The following is a 19,827-nucleotide window of genomic DNA, read 5'->3' on the forward strand; positions in this document are numbered from 1 at the left end:
CATACATATATACATACATATACATATGTATATGTATGTATATACACACACACACAATTAGGGACTTCAATTGTATCTTCTTCATTATATTGTTAAATGAAAACAGATAAACAGATTCCAACGAGGAGAGTAAGTTTTCAGAACTCACATAGTGAGTACATATATATATATATATATATATATATATATATATATTTTACTTCTAAGATTGTGCCATTTTTTGAATCACACCACACTGGCCCTGGGTTTTTTGGTTTTTTTTGGGGGGCGCAGAGGCAGGGCAGGCACATCTGGAGGTACTGGGTTACTTCTGGTTTGCACTTAGAAATCACTCCTGGAAGTTCTTGGGGACCATGTGGGATGCCAAGGATCAAACCTGGGTCACTGCATGCAAGACACATGCCCTTCCTGTTTTACTATCTCTCCAGCCTTTGGCCCTGGTTTTGACAGCGAAATGCTCTAGACAGGATTTTTCGAAGAAGATAATGCCTGCTTCATTGAAACGGCTTAGAATACCCTCCCAATTTTCAGACATCACTCTTGTACCTTGATTATACCCCTTACTGTGATTTGGGGCTGTGGAGTATTTGCTTAGGGGAATTGAAATGCTTCTCTTCTTCCACGGTTTATTGAGGGTGCCTTGTGTCCCCCTGATTCGTGCCTGGCAGAAGTTTCACTGGCTGGCCTTTTTACCACCCTTTTTATTTCCTTTCAGACTCTGATGCCACTTCGGACTGAAGATGATGGGAACCTCTCAGAGAAACCCCTAGAAATCCCCAAGGAGCTCTGGCTAATGGTTGATTACCTGTATCAGAACGCCATGGAGCAGGTAGGAGGGTGGTTTAGGAGCCAGACCTGAGTGAAGTCCCAGGGAACCTGCCCTTCTTCCTGCAGGGAAGGCTCCCGTGCCAACCCTGTGAGACCTGCTCTTACATACAGTATCAATGACCCCGATGTGTGGTGGCCTTGTGCAGAGTGGCACATGCCCTCCCAGGGAGAAAACCAGCTGGAGCCTTCGTACAGTGTCAGCTGGCTCCGGGAATGGGAGAGGCTAACTTGTTGACAAGCCAGCGAGTGGCAGATGGAGCACTGGTCCGTGACTGAGTCAGGAAGTCTGGCTTCTACAGTGACTTGGACAAGCTTCCTGGGTCCAATCTGTTTCACAAACTCATTATTTTTTTTTTACCTTATTTAAATATCCTGCTTTACAAAGTTGTTCGTAGTACAGCTGTTTCAGGCATTCAATATTCCAAAGACCAATCCCACCATAGTGTGACCTTCCCGCCACCGTTATCCCCAGTTTCCCACCTATCCCCAAGCCTGCCCCCTAAACAGGCACAGAATTGTTTCGTTTTTATTACTTGTTGAAACACGCACTAAAAAGTTACTCTTATACTAATAATTCTCTTTGTCGTGGGGGTTATTGCTTAAATGTATGGTGAGGCACAGGCAGGCAGGCAGTGGTCCCACAGCTGCTGGCTCGCTGAGGTTGCACACGCATGCTGTCACAGGCTCATTTATACAAGTCCCAGGGTGGTTATTATGAACTATGGTCTGTCTACCACCGCTCTACCATTTTTGAAGTCACATGTGGCCTTATGATAGATTCTTTTCACCTTTTCCTCTGTCACATTTATTGAGTGTGTACCAAACACTCTTGAAAGAGACATCAATTACTTGGTCAGGGTCCCAAAACGGAGGATGAAGCAGAGAAGCAGGGTTGGAATTTAAACTCAGGGCACCAGGCTGTAGAGATCACCTTCTTAAATGCTGTGTTATTTTGTTTTCTTTTTGCTGTTGTTTTCCTTTCAGATGTAAACTCTGAGAAATACATATTACATTGATGGTAACACAGTTATGCAACACTATGTCATTTTATAAAACAATTTAAAGTATCCTAGGACTGATAGAAAAATATTTACTGACATAGTCTTGTTTTCACAAACAAGGAAATTTTTTTCCATTTTATCATAGATTTTTGTTTGTTTTTTATTTCGGGGTCACACCCAGAAGTGCTCTGGGCTTACTCTTGACAGTTGAAGGGACTATAATTATATATATACATATATATTTTTTCTTTTTCTTCTTTTTGGACCATACCCAGTAGTACTTGGGTTACTTCTGGTTCTGCACTCAGGAATCATTCCTGGCGTTGCACAGGGATGCCAGGGATTGAACCAGGGTCAGTCACATGCAAGGCAAGCACCTTATCCACTGTACTATAGCTCTGGCCCCTATAGTTTTATATTTTCTTGAGGTTCTCTTATTCTTTTCCTTTAAAAGAATTTATTTTTGAGCCACACCCAGCAGCTCAGAGGCTAATCCTGCTTGATGCTGGTATCACTTCCATCAGTGCTGACATGTGGTTCTGGGAATGTAATCTGGACCACCTGCATATAAAGCCGGTGCTCAACCCTTCAAGTTATGCCTATGATCCCTCAGGTTTTCTTTGTTTAATCCTTTTTTTTTTGGCAGGGGAGGGGTAGGGGTGGGGTGGGGTAGGGTGTGTGTGGGGGAGGGTTGGGCCATGCCCAGCGATGCTCAGGAGTTATTTCTAGCTCTGCACTTAGGAATCACTCCTATATTTGGAGGACCATATGGGATTCAGGGGATGGAATCTGGGTTGGCAAGGCAAATACCCTTCCTTGCTCTTGCCCTTAGTTAATCATTTTTTAAATAAAAAAAAAATTGGGGGGGCCCACACCAAGTGGTGCTCAGGGCTTACTCCTGGCTCTGTGCTCAGGAATTACTTCTGGTGGGATTTGGAGTGCCCACTGGTTGCCAGGAGTTGAACCTTGTTCGGGCCGTGTGCAAGGGAAGTATCCTACACACTGTAGGATTGCTCCTGCCCCAATCCTTTTTATTTATTTGTTTTTGACCCACACCCTGCAGTGTTGAAGGCTTACTATTGCCACTGTGCTCAGGGATTACTCCTAGTGGGATTCTGGAGACTATATGGGGTGCTGGAGATGAAACCTGGGTTAACTGCATGCAAGGCAAGCACCCTACCCACAGTACTGTCTCTCTAGCCCCTGGTTAATTCTTTTTTTTTTTTTTACCTTTTATTTTTTTATTTATTTATATTTTTTTAATTTTATCACCATGTGGAAAGTTACAGAGTTCTCAGGTTTATGTCTCAGTTATACCGTATTCAAACACCATCCCTTCACCAGTACCCATATTCCACCACCAAAATCCCCGGTATACCCCCCGCCCCCCACCCCAACTGTATAACTGATGAATTTAACTTCATTTTCTCTTCACCTTGATTATGTTCCATATTTCAACACAAAACTCCCTATTGTTGTGGGAGTTATACCCCCAAACAAGATAACCCTAATAAGGAAGCATTTGATAATTAGTTTTCCATTAAAAGATTGTATGTTTTCAGGTTTTAGAAAAGGTCGTGCGGCCGCATTAGCGGCCGCGCGGCTCGGATGTGTCCCAGTTCCAAATCCTGGAGCCGTGTTAGTTAATGCTCAGTGTCTCCAGTGCTCCATCTGGAGAAGGTGTGCTGGCGGCACCTCCTCCTTCCGGCTCCCCGGTGTTGCTGGCCCCAATTCGGGTCCGGAGCATTTTCCGGGCGGCGTTGCTCACCAGAATGCCTGCTGCTTCTCTGTTGATTGTGGCAAGATGGCGCTGAGAGTGGTTAATTCTTTTAAGGACGTAAAGCTGCCTTTAAATTTTTCCTGATGTTGGATTGTAATGTGTCTTATTTTATGATATAGGTCTTGTCACCATAAACACCTATTGCAGGCATATCAGGGAAGGTCTACAAGATGAATTAGTCTCACAGGCCTAAATCAGATTGTCTAACAGGGTGATTCATAGGTCTCATTACCCTGTTTATTGTGGCACTCGGTTGATGATTATATTTCTAGATTAGGAAATGATTGCTGACTTTCTGAGATACTATCTTGTTACGACTTTCTCCTCTCTTGCAGGAAGATCTGTTTCAGCAGCCAGGCATAAGGTCGCATTTTGAGAATATCAGGGATTATTTGGATACTGGAAAGTCTGAAGATCTAAAATGTATCCTTCAGCTGTATGCATATATGTGTGTGCAGGGGGTGGGAGTGGGGTGTGGAGCAGGAGAGAGAGGAAGAGAGAAGGAAAGGGGAAGGGTACGAGATGAGACAAGAGAAAGAATATACAATTGGAAGGCTTTTAGGCCATACCAGGCAATGCTCAGGGACTACTTCTAGCTAAGAGTTGATCCAGTGGTGCTGAGGAACCATGCAGTGCCCAGCATTAAACACAGGTCTCCTGCATGCAGTGTGGCAATCTCAACCTGAGTGAAGAATTTTTTACTTGTTTGGTTTTGGGGTCACACACAGCAGTGCTCAGGGCATAAGCCTGGCTCTGCATTCAGGACTTACTCCTGAGGCGCTCAGGGGACCATATGGGTGCCAGGAATCAACCCAGGTAAATGCCCTATCTGCTGTACTAGCACTCATCCTTTTTTGTTTTTGTTTTTGAGTCACACCTTGTGCTCAGGGCTTACTCCTGACTACACTCAGGGATCACGCCTGGTGGGGCTTGACATATTTGGTGCCAGAGATCAAATCCATCAGTCACAGCAAGGCAAGTGCCTTACCTATCGTACGATCTCTTCAGCTCCAAGAATAATATTTTAAGGCTCAAAATCTAATATCTGACCCCAGGTATCATTCTTTAAGACTAGTTATTGGGGGAGAGGGGGTTGGAGAGATAGTATAGTGGGTAGGACATTTGCCTTGTACTCGGCCAACCCAGGTTCAATCTCTGGCATCCAATACTCCAAGCACAACCAGGAGTGATTCCTGAATGCAGAGCCAGGAGTAATCCCTGAGCACTGCTGGGTGTGACCCAAAAAGCAACAACAACAACAAGAAGACTATTTCTTGGGCTGATCCCATATCCTTCTCCAGCACCATATGGACCTCTCAGCCCTTCCAGGAGTGATTCCTCAGCACAGAACAAGGAGTAAGTTCTGAGCACCATTGGATGTGGCCCCCAAACAATAAAAACAGGAGATTTTAGGGGCTGGAGCTATAGTACAGCAGGTAGGGTGTTTGCCTTGCATGCGGCCAACTGGAATTTGACCCCTAGCATCCCATATGGTCCCCCGAGCACCGCCAGGGGTGATTCCTGAGTGCAGAGCCAGGAGTAACCCCTGAGCATCGCTGGGTGTGATGTAAAAAAAATAAAATAAAAAAGAAACAGAAGACTTTACAGTGTGTAGCAACCATTATAGCAGGGATTCGGGTGGACCCAGTGCAGTTGAGCCTGACCTCAAGAAGATGTCATGTTGGGATCCTGACTGGGAAGGCAGTATTCTGGGCTTTTCCTAACCATGGGCTACAGTCTTACTTATTCCTTAACGCTGGGCCCAAAGCTGTTAGCAATCACTCGGTTGCCGAAGCCTTGCTGCTTTTCCTGGAGAGCCTGCCAGAGCCCGTCATCTGTTACAGTGCCTACCATCACTGCTTGGAGTGTGCGGGCAACTACCCAGCAAGTAAACAGGTGAGAGGGGGCGGGGAGTGTCCAGGTGTGCAAGAGCAAAGGGGACCCAGACCCTCAAGTGCAGCATCTTTGAAAACAAATTCTTCTTCTTCTCCCCAAACCTGTTCTTCTTCCCTTGTCCCTTTTTACTTTTAATGCACCATCCTTAAGTCCCAGTGACTCAGAAACCTGAGTCATGGCTGACTCCCCCACCTTCCCCTCCCACATGCCCAAACCCTTGATTTGGCATCCATCTTTTTCCTTCCATTCTTATGCTACCTCCCTCGGTTCAAGGTTTTGCATTCAGGCTCTTCCTCTGCTGATTTGTTTTGTGTGTTCTGAACTTCCCATCTTGTCACTGTTAACCAAAGACCATGCTTGGCAGTCTAGTTCCAGTTAATGATTTTAATTTTTAATTTTTTTTTGTGCTTTTTGGGTCACAGCCGTGATGCACAGGGGTTACTCCTGGCTCTGCACTCAGGAATTACCCCTGGCTGTGCTCAGGAGACCATATGGGATGCTGGGATTCGAACCCGGGTTGGCCGCGTGCAAGGCAAACGCCCTACCCACTTTGCTGTCGCTCCAGCCCCAATTTTTTTTTTAAGCAAATAAGACATTTTGTGGTCTAGTGGCTCAGACATATAGCAGGCCATGGCATAATCATCTTGGAAACATGCTAATAATTCAGGTACCAGGGCCTCACCCCACAGCCACGAACTTGTAATCTCTTTTGGAATATGTTTTGTGCAAGCTTCCCAACTGATTGAGATATACAAATATCTGGAGCGCTCACTGAATTCTAGTCTTCCCAGTTAGCACACGTTTGAATAGCTGTACTTCTGCCAAAAGTGTTTTTTGTTTTGTTTTGTTTTGTTTTTGGGACCCCACCTGGCAGTGCTCAGGGGTTACTCCTGGCTCTGTACTCAGGAATAATTTCCATTGGGATTATATAGGATGCTGGGGATTGAACCTGAGTCGGTTGCATGCAAGGCAAGCACCTTCCCTATTGTACTCTCATTCTAGCCCTGCAAATTCAATCTTGTTTTACATTAAAAGCCCAACTTAAGGGCCAGAGATATAGTACTGCGGTTAAGGTGATTGTCTTGCATGTGGCTGACCCTGGTTTTATCCCCAATGTGGCATATGGTCCCCAAGGCACCACCAGGAGAGATGCCAGAACACAGAGTCAGGAGTGAGCCCTGAGCTTTGCTGGATGTGGGTACCCCCACCCCCCAGGCCCAATTGTCCTGTTTTCTCTTAAGTCTACTGCAAGAGCGTAGAAGTAGTTTGTTTTTTTCTTTTCTTCCTTCCTTCTTTCCTTCTTTCCTTCCTTCCTTCCTTCCTTCCTTCCTCCCTTCCTCCCTCCCTTCCTTCCTTCCTTCCTTCCTTCCTTCCTTCCTTCCTTCCTTCCTTCCTTCCTTCCTTCCTTTCTTTTTTTTTTTTTTGTGAAGGGAGGGCCTTGAGGAGATTGGAAGAGGACTTTGCCCCCCCCCCCCATTTGGGGCCATATGTGTGTTTGGGGGCCATATGTGTGCTAAAGATCAAACTAGGGTTGACAACATGCAAGGCAAGTGCCTAAACCCCTCTAGTAGCTCTTTGGCTCCAGAAATTTGACTTCTTATGTGCTTGATCTTCATGTGCTTCTCCTTTGACACTCTTGCCAGGTATAAGGGATCAGGGTTTCTCTGTAGTCTTTTCTTGGGGGGTGGGGAGGGCTCAACCAGTGATGCTCAGGGGTTACTCCTGGCTTTGCACTCAGGAATTAACTCCTGGTGATGCTTGGGGGACTATATGGGATAGAATGCAGGTTGGCTGCTTTGCAAGGCAAATGCCCTACCCTCTGTACTATCGCTCTGGCCCATCTCTGTAGTCTTAGTCAACTACTTGGACTATGGACTCACTTCCTGGATTGTAGTATGCTTTCGACACATTTGTATGAACAAAAAGACAAATTCCAATTCTTCCTCTTTCAGGTTGTTTCTACTCTTCCTGAAGTCCACAGAAATGTCTTCAACTACTTGATGGCGTTTTTGCAAGAACTGCTGAAAAATTCAGCAAAAAATCACTTGGATGAGAATATTCTGGGTAAGCATTGAGTGTTTGGCAAGCATCTCTGCAAACTACAAGATTAGCAAGGAGAAGTGTGGCGGAGGAAGGCCCCAAATCCTCTGCACTAAAACTAAAGCCCAAGCTTCAGGCAATATTTACCCTCTGATAGTTTAATATTCAAGTAGAGAATACTGTTTTGGGTCATCCTTCCCCCACTCCTGGCAACTAAGGAATAAGGGGTGCTGCTGCTTTTGCTGAGTCATTTGTTTTCTCTGTTTTCCATGCAGCCAGCTTATTTGGCAGCCTACTGCTTCGAAACCCAGCTGGTCACCAAAGGCTTGATACGGCAGAGAAGAAGAAAGCACAAGAATTTATTCACCAGTATCTCTGCAACTCTTCCTGAGCCCCTCTAGCCCTGCCCTCGGTTACCAGCCCCTCCTGTTTCTGCTCAAGTGCTGCCTTCAGAGGATATGAGGCCCCTGGGACACAGGCGTAGCAGCTGGGGATTCTTGAGCCCCTCCTCCTGGCTGTCACTCAGTGCTACTGTTAGCTGCGAAGACACAGGGGAAGCCCACCAGAATAAAACTGACGTTCAGTGTTCAACTTTAGTTATTTAACAAATTGGATAGATAACCCCCCTCCCCCACCCCTCTCTCTAATTTAAAAAAAATGTTGAAATAACTACTTCTCTGTTCTTCCAGCCTGCCTCTAGGGGATAGGAGTACTTCTCTAGTTTGGGCTGAGCTTCCCAGGATCAGATAGTTGAATGAACTTTGGAGTCCCTGAAGGGAGAATGAGTTGGATACTAAGAATGCAAGTGGAAGGTGCAGGGTAAACAGGTCCCAGCCCATCCCCCCTCAGACGCTCCTGGCACCATTTGAGGACATTTATGTAGGCATATGCAAACCATCTTGTTTCCTACTCAGCTGGGACTCAGCCACTCTGGACTACCCACTCATTTCTGAAGGCAATACAGTGGCTTGAAAATGAAAGCATCGAAGAATCTGGTGTTCTGTTGAAACAAATGGGATTTTCAGAGTCAACAAATCCTTCAAACTGTATATGACATATTCCTCTCATGTATATTTTAATGATAAATGTATTTTTAACAGTAGTGGTTGCTGTGGTTTTTCTTTTTCTTTTTTTTTTTTTGAGAAGGAAGCTCTCAGCAGCTGGACTCTTGTGGCTTAAGAATAGGGACAGCTGGTCTGGGGCTGAAGAGGTATTTGCAAAGGGCTGGTGCACATACTTTGCATTTGGGAGGCTGAGGTTTGATCCCTGGCACGTCATGCTTCTCACTCAGAGCAATCCTTGAGCTCCTTGTGGGGAATATTCCCTGAGCACTGCAGTGTAGTTCCCCCACTCCTGAAAGTCTGGGGAGGGGTGGCTAATAGTGACTGATCACATTTTTCTTCTTTTGGGGAAGGAAGGGGCCACACCCAGCAGTGCTCAGAACTTACTCCTGGCTCTGCACTCAGAGATCATTCCTGGCAGTGCTCAGTGGATCATATGGTGTCCCTGGGATTAAACCTGGGTAAGATACATGCAATGCAAACGTCCTACCCCCTGTACTACCACTGTGGCCCCTGATCCCATTTTTCAAGCAAGAAATGAATAGCCATGGCCTGATCCTCTTGCCCCAGATCATGTATGTGTGCAAAGGGGGGTTTATCCTGTGCTGAATATTCAGAGAATGAGCTTATTGGAAAAACAGACTATGTCAAAGGGAGTCTGGCAAGAAGCCTGATCTTACTGATACATAGAGTCAACCCCTAAAAATGTATCTCCCAATGCTCTTTTTAAACGAATTGCTCACGTGAAAACGTAAATCTACTGGGGATGTGGCTCAGCGATAATCTCAGGTTCCTTGCATATACGTGTAAGGTTCTGGATTCAGTCCCAGGCATCACTCCAAAAGAAAAATAAGGTTTTGACCTCTTAAACACTTAGGCTGGAAATTCCTTATTATTATTTTTTAAGAGCGAGAGGAGAAAAAAAAAACCAACCCAACACCACAACACCGCGTACACAGAGGGTACGCTCCCAAGCGCTGATTCTAGCGCTGCTGCCCCAAGCCCCGGGGCGTGCAGTGTGCCTCGACCGGCCAGTAGGCTGCAATCGGTTAGGGAGGGCAATGGCCAGTAGGTGGCGTTGGCCGGCCCGAGCGCGAGTTCGGTGGAAGCCGGCGGTCCTCCGCGGGGGGGAAAAACTTGGGCACTCAGTGCGGGCGCCGGCGTGAGGAAGAAGGGCGCCGGGCGTCCGTGGAGCGCGTCCGAGCGGGTAAGCGGGGACGGCGGCCCCCGGCGCGGCGGGAGCGCCGCTGGCCGCGCCACTCGGGTCCGTCTTCCTTCCGCGCCCGCGGTCACTCCGCCGGCCAGGGGAAGCGGGGGTCACCGGGAGCACCCCGGAAACGTCAGGCAGCCCTCCCGGCTCGCCCCGGCCGCCCGGAGCGGCTCTGCAGTGGCCAGCTAGGGTCTGGCCCGTGGCGGCCGGGACCGCCAGGGCTCGGAGGACGAGCCGGGCCGTGGCTACTCGAGCGGAGGCGCTGAGGGCTCCACAGCCCGCCATTGACGTCCGCTGCCGGCCGCCCGGCTGACGGCCCGACTCCCGGCCGCGGGGGCCGTCGCCGAGCCGGGACCGCCTCGAAGGCGGGACCTCTTGGCACCGCCCCGCCTCTCCCGCGCGCTGATTGGAGCACGGAGTTCAACCCCACGCTGCTTGAACCAACCAGGAGCGCGAGCGGGAGGCGGAGCCAAGTCATCCTCTTTTCCTCCGGAAAGCGGAAGCGGAAGTGACGTTCGGGGAAGGTGGGGGCAATCATGGTGCCGCTGGGGAGGGGAGAAGCTGCCGCTGCCGCTGTTGCCGGGAGCCGCGGAGGTAAAAGGCGAAACCAGACGCGGCCTGGGCTGGGGAGTAGCCGGGGATGCGGGACTTAGGCTCCCTCCTGAAGCGTTTTCCATTAAAGGCTCCAGGCGGGTCGCCATAGGGACCCCACCCCTCCTCTGTTTCCATGGGGATGGGTATTCAGCCCCCCTCTCCTGTTTCCATGGAGACCCGGACCCTGCCCCTCTTCGCCCGGCTCGGAGCCCCCCAGTGCTGGGATTTTCCCGAAGAGCCCTGGGTTGCGGGCTGTTCCACACCGGTTCCTTGTCCAGCCTTCTCTCAAGGTGCTCGGCTCGTGCTCGCCTCTCTCCTCATCCTCGAGCCTCCTGGTCTTGTTTGTTCCGGACAGTTCGGTCGCCGCGTTGCCTCCCCTGGTGACGGGCAGCCGAGTGGGGCCCCTCGGCGCGCTTATCGCTCGTCTCAGATGCGGCGAAGTGTGCATCTCCCGGGTTGCGTAAGCCGGAGTGAGGGTCGGACGGGCGCCTCCCGGATCCGCGCCCGTGGCCTGGCGCTCTGGTCAAACTACTTCCCGCTGGCCGCCCCGCTGCGTCAGGCTCGCTCGCTCGCTTCCCCGGAGCAGGAGGGGACGATAAAGTGCACGGCCAGGCCGAGAACGAAACAAGCAGTGCACCGATAAATTTTCCCATTCTTTGTTCTGCCTGCCAAACCCACATTTGACGATCCTGCGTGTTTGCGGGATAGGAAAGCAGCATCGCTGTTCCCGAGCAGGAATGCTTCAAGTTTGACGTTTCTCCCGAGAGAGGGTCTCTTTCCCAGAGCGCGAAGCTTCCCCCAGAGAGTATGCCTGCGAGCCTCTCATTCATTCAGCTGACATCTCCCGAACTAGTAGGTGCAGGAGAGCTGCGGCCAGGCACCCTAGAAACAAAAATGAGACTCAGTGGCCCTCACCGCAGAGAGCACACAAGACAAGCATAGCTGCTGGCGGATCTGAGATGGTTTTAGGAGATAAAAGGGCAAAGTGATCTTCACTAGTTGTGCTCGGCCCCTTTTCCTGTCTGGAAAGGAGGGGACGAATTCACATGTGTTTCCCCTACCATTGTCAGGTGCCGCGACAGTCTCTTTCACGTCCCATAACAACTTTAGGAAAACAGGAATTACCAGTCACACTTTATGCATAAGAGAAATGCGGCACAGAAAAATTACCCAAGTAGTAAATGGCAAAGTGGGAATTTTGGGTAGGTCCCCTGCCTCCAAAAAGCCTGCTGCTTCTGACTTTAAGATGCGTAGCAACTTAGTCTTGAAACAGTTTAGCCTTTTATCCCCTTTGAGTATTTTGACCGACCTGCAGATTGTTTGGCAGTAGGGACATTTGGAAGGTCTCTGAACTCTTGCTCGGGACTTACTTCAGGTTTTGAAAGGCCTTGCTTCTTGCAAATGACTTGATTTCCAAAGTTAAAATTATTCCCAAGGAAGGTGACTTTCTCATTTACTTGGCTTGCTCCTGAGGTGAGAAGAAAGTGAGTGAGCCCTGGGGTTGCTGAGAAGATCCCTGGGTTCTGTGACATGGCTCTAACTCTTGACTTTGTTCTGTTGCAGACAGGTCATTACCTTTTCATTTCTCGCAACTGAGCTGAGCAAGATTGAACCATGGGGGAACACAGTCCAGACAACAACATCATCTACTTTGAGGCAGAGGAAGATGACCTGACCCCCGAAGACAAGATGCTCAGGTTTGTGGATAAAAACGGACTGGTGCCTTCCTCATCTGGAACTGTTTATGATAGGACAACTGTTCTTATTGAGCAGGACCCTGGCACTTTGGAGGATGAAGATGATGATGGACAGTGTGGAGAACACTTGCCTTTTCTAGTAGGGGGTGAAGAGGGCTTTCACCTAATAGATCATGAAGCGATGTCCCAGGGTTATGTGCAACACATTATCTCACCAGATCAGATTCATTTAACGATAAACCCTGGTTCCACACCCATGCCAAGAAATATTGAAGGTGCGACCCTCACCCTTCAGTCGGAATGTCCGGAAACAAAACGTAAAGAAGTAAGTAAAGTGGCGGGCGAGGACCAGTGTGGTTTTGGGAAAGTCCCTGTACTACTCTAGTTGACAGTTTATCGGGGAGTATAGAGTCTCTGGGCTTGGCCCACAGTGACTTTGCTTGTTGACCATATGTATACTTGCTTGCGTGTGTGTGCATGTATGTGTGACTGCTTTCTGGAATTTTTGGTTTGTATGGCCACCTTGAAATTTGGGGAAACTATTACAATTTTTCAATATTTTTCCTCGAATAAGTGAAATAGAGACATCACTAAGATAAATTCATGTTTTTGGCATCAAAGTAATTAGACTTGGCATGTATCTGGGTTGTGTATAAATGATTTGTTTTAGAGATGAATAGTTCTAGGATATGCTTCATTCATTTAATGAATGTTTAATGAGTAATAAAGGCTAGCTTTTATAAATTCAGGCAAGAGACATAACAGCAGATTATCTAAAACATGTTTTTATGTTCATATTTAAGCTAATGTGAATAAAGTAATGCTTGTCACAGTGCCTTGGAAACTAAAGTTTTGCACAAATTGTACTAGTGGTGATTATTAGCAGAATAAAAGATGTGGTTCAAAGGTAGTGACCATACTTTATCTAGGAACACTTTACAGGTCAACTAGAAAAAATAAATCACTGGTAATTGCCATGCCAGGAACTCAATATAAGCTATTACCAACAGACATAGGTTGTTGAGCAAAATATTTTTCTCTTCTGCTGTAATTAAGGTTCTTAAACAGGAGAATTTTACTGTTAAATCTAAGGCATATGGCTTTGCCTTTGCTTTGCCTTTGCTAACTCCAGAGCTAGAAGGACCCCTAAAGAGACCATCTTGTCCTACTTCCCACCTCATGCAGGAATCTCTCCACAGCATCTTTAACACAATTCATCTGCTCTCTGCTTGAGCGCCTGCAGAATGATGAGAGCACAGTGTTTCACAGCTCAGCCTAATACATTTGTTGGCCAGCTCTAATTGTTAGAAAGCTTTTTCCTCTCTAGAGCCAAAATCTGCCTTCCTCAGCTGCTTCCCACTGATTCTAGTTCTGCCTTCCTGAACAATGCTTTCTGCAGGTCAACCCATCCCGATATTTTAGGATTTTGGTCATTTTTCATTTTCTCTTATACAGTCTCAACACTTCCTTTTGCTTAAATATCTAAGACATTTCCCCTAGCTTCTCATTGGCCTGGTCAGCTTTATGTTTTTGTGTGTTTATTTGTTTTTGGGTCACACCCAGTGGTGCTCAGGACTTACTCCTGATCCTGAACTCCTAGCAGGATTTGTGGGGACCATCTGGGATGCTGGAGATCAAACCCAAGTCATTGACCAGTGTAAGCAAATGCCCTGCCTGCTCTGGCCCCTGGTACTATCACTTTGGCCTGTGACCTGGGCAGCTTTAATATAATGAAGAGGTTTTTTAAATTCACAAGTGAGTCAACTAGCACTGAGTTCTGTGTGACTTTTATCTTAATTTGGACACTGTTCTACAGTGACTATATGTTATGTATTTTATTTACAGCATATGTTTTTAGCTTATACTGAGAAACCTCTAGAATAGTGGTTCATTTTTTATTTAGTTTCGGTTTGGGGGTCACACCTGCCTATGCTCAGAGACTACTTGTGGCCATATTGCTCAGGGATCATTTTGAGTGTTGCCAGGGATCAAATCTGGGCCTCCCACGTACAAAGGATGCATGTTAGCCCTTTTGGCTCCGGAATAGTTGTTCTTAACTAGAGGCAATTTGCTTTCCAGGATGCTTTTAACAATGTCTAGAAACATTTTGGAATGTTATACTGAGAAGTGCTACTGAAATCTAGTGTAGGGACCCAAATCCTGTTAAGTATTCTGCTATGCACAAGACAGCCCCCTTCAATAAAGAATTATCCCTTCCACTATGCCAATTGATTGTGTTTCTCTAAGACTTTATTTACAAAGCAGCCAAATCTACAGCCACTATCTGTAGTGTGTTGACCCCTGTATTAGGGGAATATAGGGAACAATGGAAGATAAGGATGGAAGGATTGGGGCTAGAGAGATAACACAGGGCTCAACATCCCTCACCCCTCACCCTCACCAAATAAAAGGATGGAAACATAACAGAGATACAAATATGAAAGGTAGTGATAGTATATTAAAATATTTAAATTGTATTCTAGAAATAGTGGGAAACTATTGAAGATGTCTGAACTAAGAAATGTTGTGGTCCAAGTAGCATTTTAGAAAAATTACTCTGATGGCATGGTAACTTTATTGTCCAGTTGTTGTAGAAGTTTATGATGTCATTTAAATCTTATGAAGGATAGAGGCCTTGTTCATGGAAAGAATACAGAAATATTTTTGACTAATGAGATAACTTGGGGTATGTAGATACATATATATTTAATTTTTTATTGAAGAACTTGGTATATTATTGGAGTTTGAAGAATGACTTGAGTTGAAAAGTGCATGACTAGTGAGGAAATAGGCAGGAAGGAACGTTTCTTGCTTCAGAATATCCATTTTTACAAGTGTGTTGTGTTTCTTCTGCTTTAGTATGGAAGGGGCCACACAGTTGGTTGACTAAATTTCAAGTCTAGGTTGCAAGTTAAACAGAGTCCAATGTGATAGATACTCAATAAGGTGCAGCTCTACCTCTTCACTTCACCTCTGGAAATGTGATTCCATGATAGGAATTAGGACGGGAAGAGGAGATAGTGTGGTGGGAAAATTGGAGAGTTTGGGGCTGGTGAGATATTATAAGGATTAAGGTGCTTGACTTGTATACAAGCTTGAGATCCTGACATCACGTATGGTCCCTTGAGCAGCGCTACAGGTGCCATTCCTGAGCATAGAGCCAGGGATGGCTCCTTAGCACCACTGTCTGACCCCAAACTTCCCCTCCCGGTCCTGGAGCCAAGAGTAATTCCTGAGTGCAGTGCCAGGATTAACACCTGTGCATTGCCGAGTGTGACCCAAAAAGCAAATAAATAAATAAATAAATAAACAGACAAACAAACAAACAAATAAATAAATAAATTTCCTCTTCCCTCCACCCTTCTCCAACCCCTTCCCCCTAAAAAGAAAACTGATGAATTTGGCTGGCATGAATTTGGCTGGCATACACTGAAAGTACAGTCCTTGGAGGAAATGAAGGTGAACTAGTTGAGAATTTATAAATGTGAATATTAGGTTTTTATTTTAAAAGGTTTGGGATTAGAACTGAGAGGGCAGTAGTTCAATCTGTGGGCTGTGTACTCAAGGGAGGAGTAAGAGTTGACTCAAGAATTTAAGGGTTAGAAAGAGAAAGAAGAACCAAAGGTCACAGAGTGAATGAAATGGGTGGAATGCAGTGTTATAGAAGCTGAGGCAAGAGAATTTCTAAGTGTGACTGCTTCTGTGACCCTACAGAGGAATTGAGAGACGGAAGAGAAGTCACTGGTTCTGCTATTAGATTTAAACAGGCTTCAAGAACTTCTCACTTCATGAGCTGGCCAAGTAAATGAATATGTCACCTTCCTTGAAAAGTTTGACTTTAGAAATAATCAAATAGTTCCTAGCATGAGATTTTTTCAGTAGAACACTGCGGCTGAAACCAGATTTTGAGTTAAAAAGTGAGTGAGTAGTGAGGAAACAGGCAGGAAGTGTCACATTTTAAAAATACATTTTTAAAATACAGTAAGAGGAAGAGGAGTGATAAGGCAGTAGTAACTCAAAGGGATTGAATCAATTTTTTTTGCACAAAATTTGAACATGATTTATGGTCTAAACTTTAAGCCATCTTCAGTTAATGATTACTTTGTGAAAGTATTTCTGGAGCAAATGTTAAATCAAGACAGAGCTTTGATTATCACAGGATTTCTCCAAGCTTTTAAAATAACTCTCCCAAAGAAGAAAATGCAGAATTCTCCAAATGTTTTGAACTTGGGAAACCTTTTTTTTTTCTTCAGGTCTCATTTCCAGGGATCATTGCATTTTGTGGAACATGTTTTGGGAATGCTGATCTAGGCAGAATAGTGGGAGGTTGTAAGGAGGGAATGATTATGCAATCGGTGAATCAGTGATATTAGCTTTCCCACTTTATTCTAGTCTTATTTAATATTCTTGTCTTAGGTTCCTGGCACTCTTATTGAGCGGAACAAGTTCCAGGTATCACAAACACCTTTTGTAGCCTTTTTTTTTTTTTTTTGCTTTTTGGATCACACCCAGCGATGCACAGGGGTTACTCCTGGCTCTGCACTCAGGAATTACCCCTGGCGGTGCTCAGGGGACCATATGGGATGCTGGGAATCGAACCCGGGTCGACTGCGTGCAAGGCAAACGCCCTACCCGCTGTGCTATTGCTCCAGCCCCTTGTAGCCTATTTTGGATTTAGTTCACTCTACTTCCCTTTATTACATTTTTCTGTTCTATCTATATGGAACATGGGAGATCCTGTACGTCATTCCTAAGATTAGTAGGTGTGAATTGGTTTGGTTTGGGATAAGGGAGAAGTAGGAGTATCTACTCTGTATCTACTCTGCTACTTTTTTTTTAAATTAATTTATTTTTTAATTAGTGAGTCACAGTGAGGGTACAGTTACAGTTTCACACTTTTTCGTGCTTGTTTTTCCCTCATGCAATGTTTAAGAGCCCATCCCTCCACCAGTGTCCATTCTCCACCACCAATGAACCCAATATCCCTCCCACCACCCCAGTCCCATTTCCCCCACCCCACCCCGCCTCTATAGCGGGGCATTCCAATTTGATATCTCTCTCTCCTTTTGGGTGTTGTGGTTCCACATAGGGGTACTGAGTGATCATTCTGTTCAGTCTCCAGTCTACTTCCAACACACATCTCCCTTCCCGCACAGGATCTCCAATCACATATTACTTGGTGTTCCCCTCTCTATCTGGGATGACTTTCCCCCAGCATGTGAGGCCAGCTTCCAAGCTATGGAGCCAACCTCCTGGTATTATATACTACTACTCTTGGGTATTAGTCTCCTACTCTGTTGTTCTATATTCCACAGATGGCTACTCTGCTACTTTAAAAAAAAAAAATCTAACTTAATTGATTTAGGCATTTAGGAGATTTACCTTCTTGAACCATTATCTTACCTAAACTTGCTTTTTCTTTAAAATTTATTTATTTATTATTATTTTTTTTTCAAATTTCCTTTTCTTATTGTTGCTGGTGTGCATACCCAGCAGAGCTTAGGGGTTGCTCCTGGCTCTGCACTCAGGGATTATTCTGGCCGGTGTTTGGGGTACTTTATGAGATGCAAAGCAAACACCCTACCCATTGTATCCCAGCCCCTAAACTTTTACTTTAACAGTGACTTTCTAATGTTTGGCATTTAAATCTGGGGCCAGAATGATAGTACAGTGGATAAGGTATTTTGCCTTGCATACAACCAGCTCAAATCTTATCCCCAGCACCACATAAAGGTGCAGCAAGGAGTGATTCCTGAGTATCGCTAGGTATAGCCCAAAAACAAAGATTTAAAAATCCACTGCATTGGCTTGCAGAAGTCATGCTTATGACTATTTGATACACTTTTCTTGGGCTCCCCACCCCTTTACAAAAACAAAACAGAAAACCTTGTTCTGTTCTCCATCTTCATGCCCAGGTGTTACTCTTGAGAAATCAAATCTTGATAACTAGTTAGTTTTCTTGACTTCCTAAGCAGCTTATTTTCTGAGTCAGATTTTAGCCTGATTTTCCTGTTTACCCAATTGTTCCATTGTTTGTCCTGTAGTGAGTAGTTGGCTTACCTGTTACTTCATTATTTTTTTCTCTTTGTGTTTGGTGTGAAACTAGACCAGAACTTTTGCTGCTGATTCTGTCTTTTCCTCACAGGGCCAGTGGGTGTTTAGACCCCTAATTTCACATAACTTATTCTCATACTTATTTCCCCCCCACACCCCTTCCCTGGTTTGTTTTTGGGGTGGTTTTTTTTTGGGGGGGGGCTTTTTGGGTCACACTGGCATTGCACAGGGGTTACTCAAGGAATTACTCCTGGTGGTACTCAGGGGACTTTATGGGATGCTGGGAATTGAACCCCGGTCAGCTGCAAGGCAAACACCCTATCCACTGTGCTATCATTCCAGCCCCTTGTGTTTATTATTTTACTACAGCCTATTGATTTGGTGGCTCTGAGAAATTTCCAGTTAATGTCATTCTGTTCAAGATTAACATTATTTTTTTTTCTTTTCCTTTTGGACTTTGGGCCATAGCTGGCAATGCTCTGGGGCTACTCCTATTCCTGATTTTATGTTTGAGGGTCACTCCCAGTCACCATGCAGTGCTGGGGATCAAACCAGTAAACACCTTTTTTTTTTTTTTTTCTTTTGGGTCACACCTGGCGATGCACAGGGATTACTCCTGGCTTTGCACTCAGGAATCATTCCTGGCAGTGCTTGGGGGACCATATGGGATGCTGGGAATCTAACCCAAGTCGTCCGTGTGCAAGGCAAATGCCCTACCCACTGTGCTATCACTCCAGCCCCAAACCAGTAAACATCTTAACCCCTGTACTGTATTTCCTGCCCCAAAACCTGCTTCTGTAAGAATTTCCTACTTTGGATTTCTGAGCAGCAGTGTTTCCCTCAGCTGGTTTGTGTGCTCTCCAGGTTCCCAGACGTTCTTGCATCTGAGAAGCTGGAGGGCTGGCTACTCATTCATCAGCCACTCCTGTGTGAACCGCTTAGGCTTCCTCCTCTCCCCACTCCATGTGTTGCTGACCTTGCCATTTTTCCGTTGGCCAGGAAATAGGGAGAAACTGGGAATTATATACTAGACATATTCTTTATGAAGTGATTAGTTTTTCAGTGCACGGATTAGAAAAGAATGCTTTTCTCCCAGAGGCACAATTATAGTAATGCTTTGTTAAAAAAAATTATGTTTACTGTATTGATAAATGACACTTCCAGAAAAGATTGCTTAGTGTAACAAAATTTAAGTATAAGGAGGAATTATATTTATTTATTTTGGGGCTTTTTGGGAGACCACACCTAGAGGTGCTCAGACTTATTCCTGACTCTGTGTGCAGGGGTCGATGCTGGCATTGGTTGCAGGATCAAACTGGGAATAGCCAATATAAGGCAAGTGCCTTACCCACTGTACTATCTTTCTGGCCCCTAGGAAGATTATTATCTTTCAAAAAAATTTTTTTTAACTTTGGGCCTCTAGCAGTATCCACAGGATCCACAACCATGTCCAGTAATACTTGGGTCATCCAGGCAAGATGGTCCAGTCATGATGTGCTGCTCAGGCCCAATGGCTCTGGGTCTTCTGAGAGCCATCTTGTGTTACTTGGGGGCCTGTAAAATAACACTGAGCTGTACTGGCAGTGGGGGGCATATTGTCGTGCCGATTGAGCTCAAGGCCTTGAGCATACAAGGCACATGTACTCCAAATCTTTGAGCTACTTTC

General features: G+C 45.7%; 2 protein-coding genes across 8 annotated transcripts in view; both read left to right on the top strand.

The window, feature by feature from the left end:
* Window positions 1-8,647, top strand: part of INPP5B (inositol polyphosphate-5-phosphatase B) — a 78,701-nt gene extending 70,054 nt beyond the window's left edge. For all 6 annotated transcript variants that reach the window (XM_055138990.1, XM_055138994.1, XM_055138991.1 and 3 more), the window contains 5 exons: window positions 716-829; window positions 3,945-4,032; window positions 5,378-5,505; window positions 7,458-7,569; window positions 7,821-8,647. In XM_055138990.1, coding sequence (XP_054994965.1) covers window positions 716-829; window positions 3,945-4,032; window positions 5,378-5,505; window positions 7,458-7,569; window positions 7,821-7,936 — 558 coding nt within the window. In that variant the 3' untranslated portion in view covers window positions 7,937-8,647. The remainder of the gene's footprint in view (window positions 1-715; window positions 830-3,944; window positions 4,033-5,377; window positions 5,506-7,457; window positions 7,570-7,820) is intronic.
* A 1,695-nt stretch (window positions 8,648-10,342) lies between these two features.
* Window positions 10,343-19,827, top strand: part of MTF1 (metal regulatory transcription factor 1) — a 52,978-nt gene continuing 43,493 nt past the window's right edge. For both annotated transcript variants that reach the window (XM_055139406.1, XM_055139407.1), the window contains exons 1-2: window positions 10,343-10,410; window positions 11,974-12,432. In XM_055139406.1, the coding sequence (XP_054995381.1) occupies window positions 12,025-12,432 (408 nt within the window). In that variant the 5' untranslated portion in view covers window positions 10,343-10,410; window positions 11,974-12,024. The remainder of the gene's footprint in view (window positions 10,411-11,973; window positions 12,433-19,827) is intronic.

This window comes from Sorex araneus, chromosome 5 (genome assembly GCF_027595985.1).
Source record: "Sorex araneus isolate mSorAra2 chromosome 5, mSorAra2.pri, whole genome shotgun sequence".
Classification (NCBI taxonomy): domain Eukaryota; kingdom Metazoa; phylum Chordata; class Mammalia; order Eulipotyphla; family Soricidae; genus Sorex; species Sorex araneus.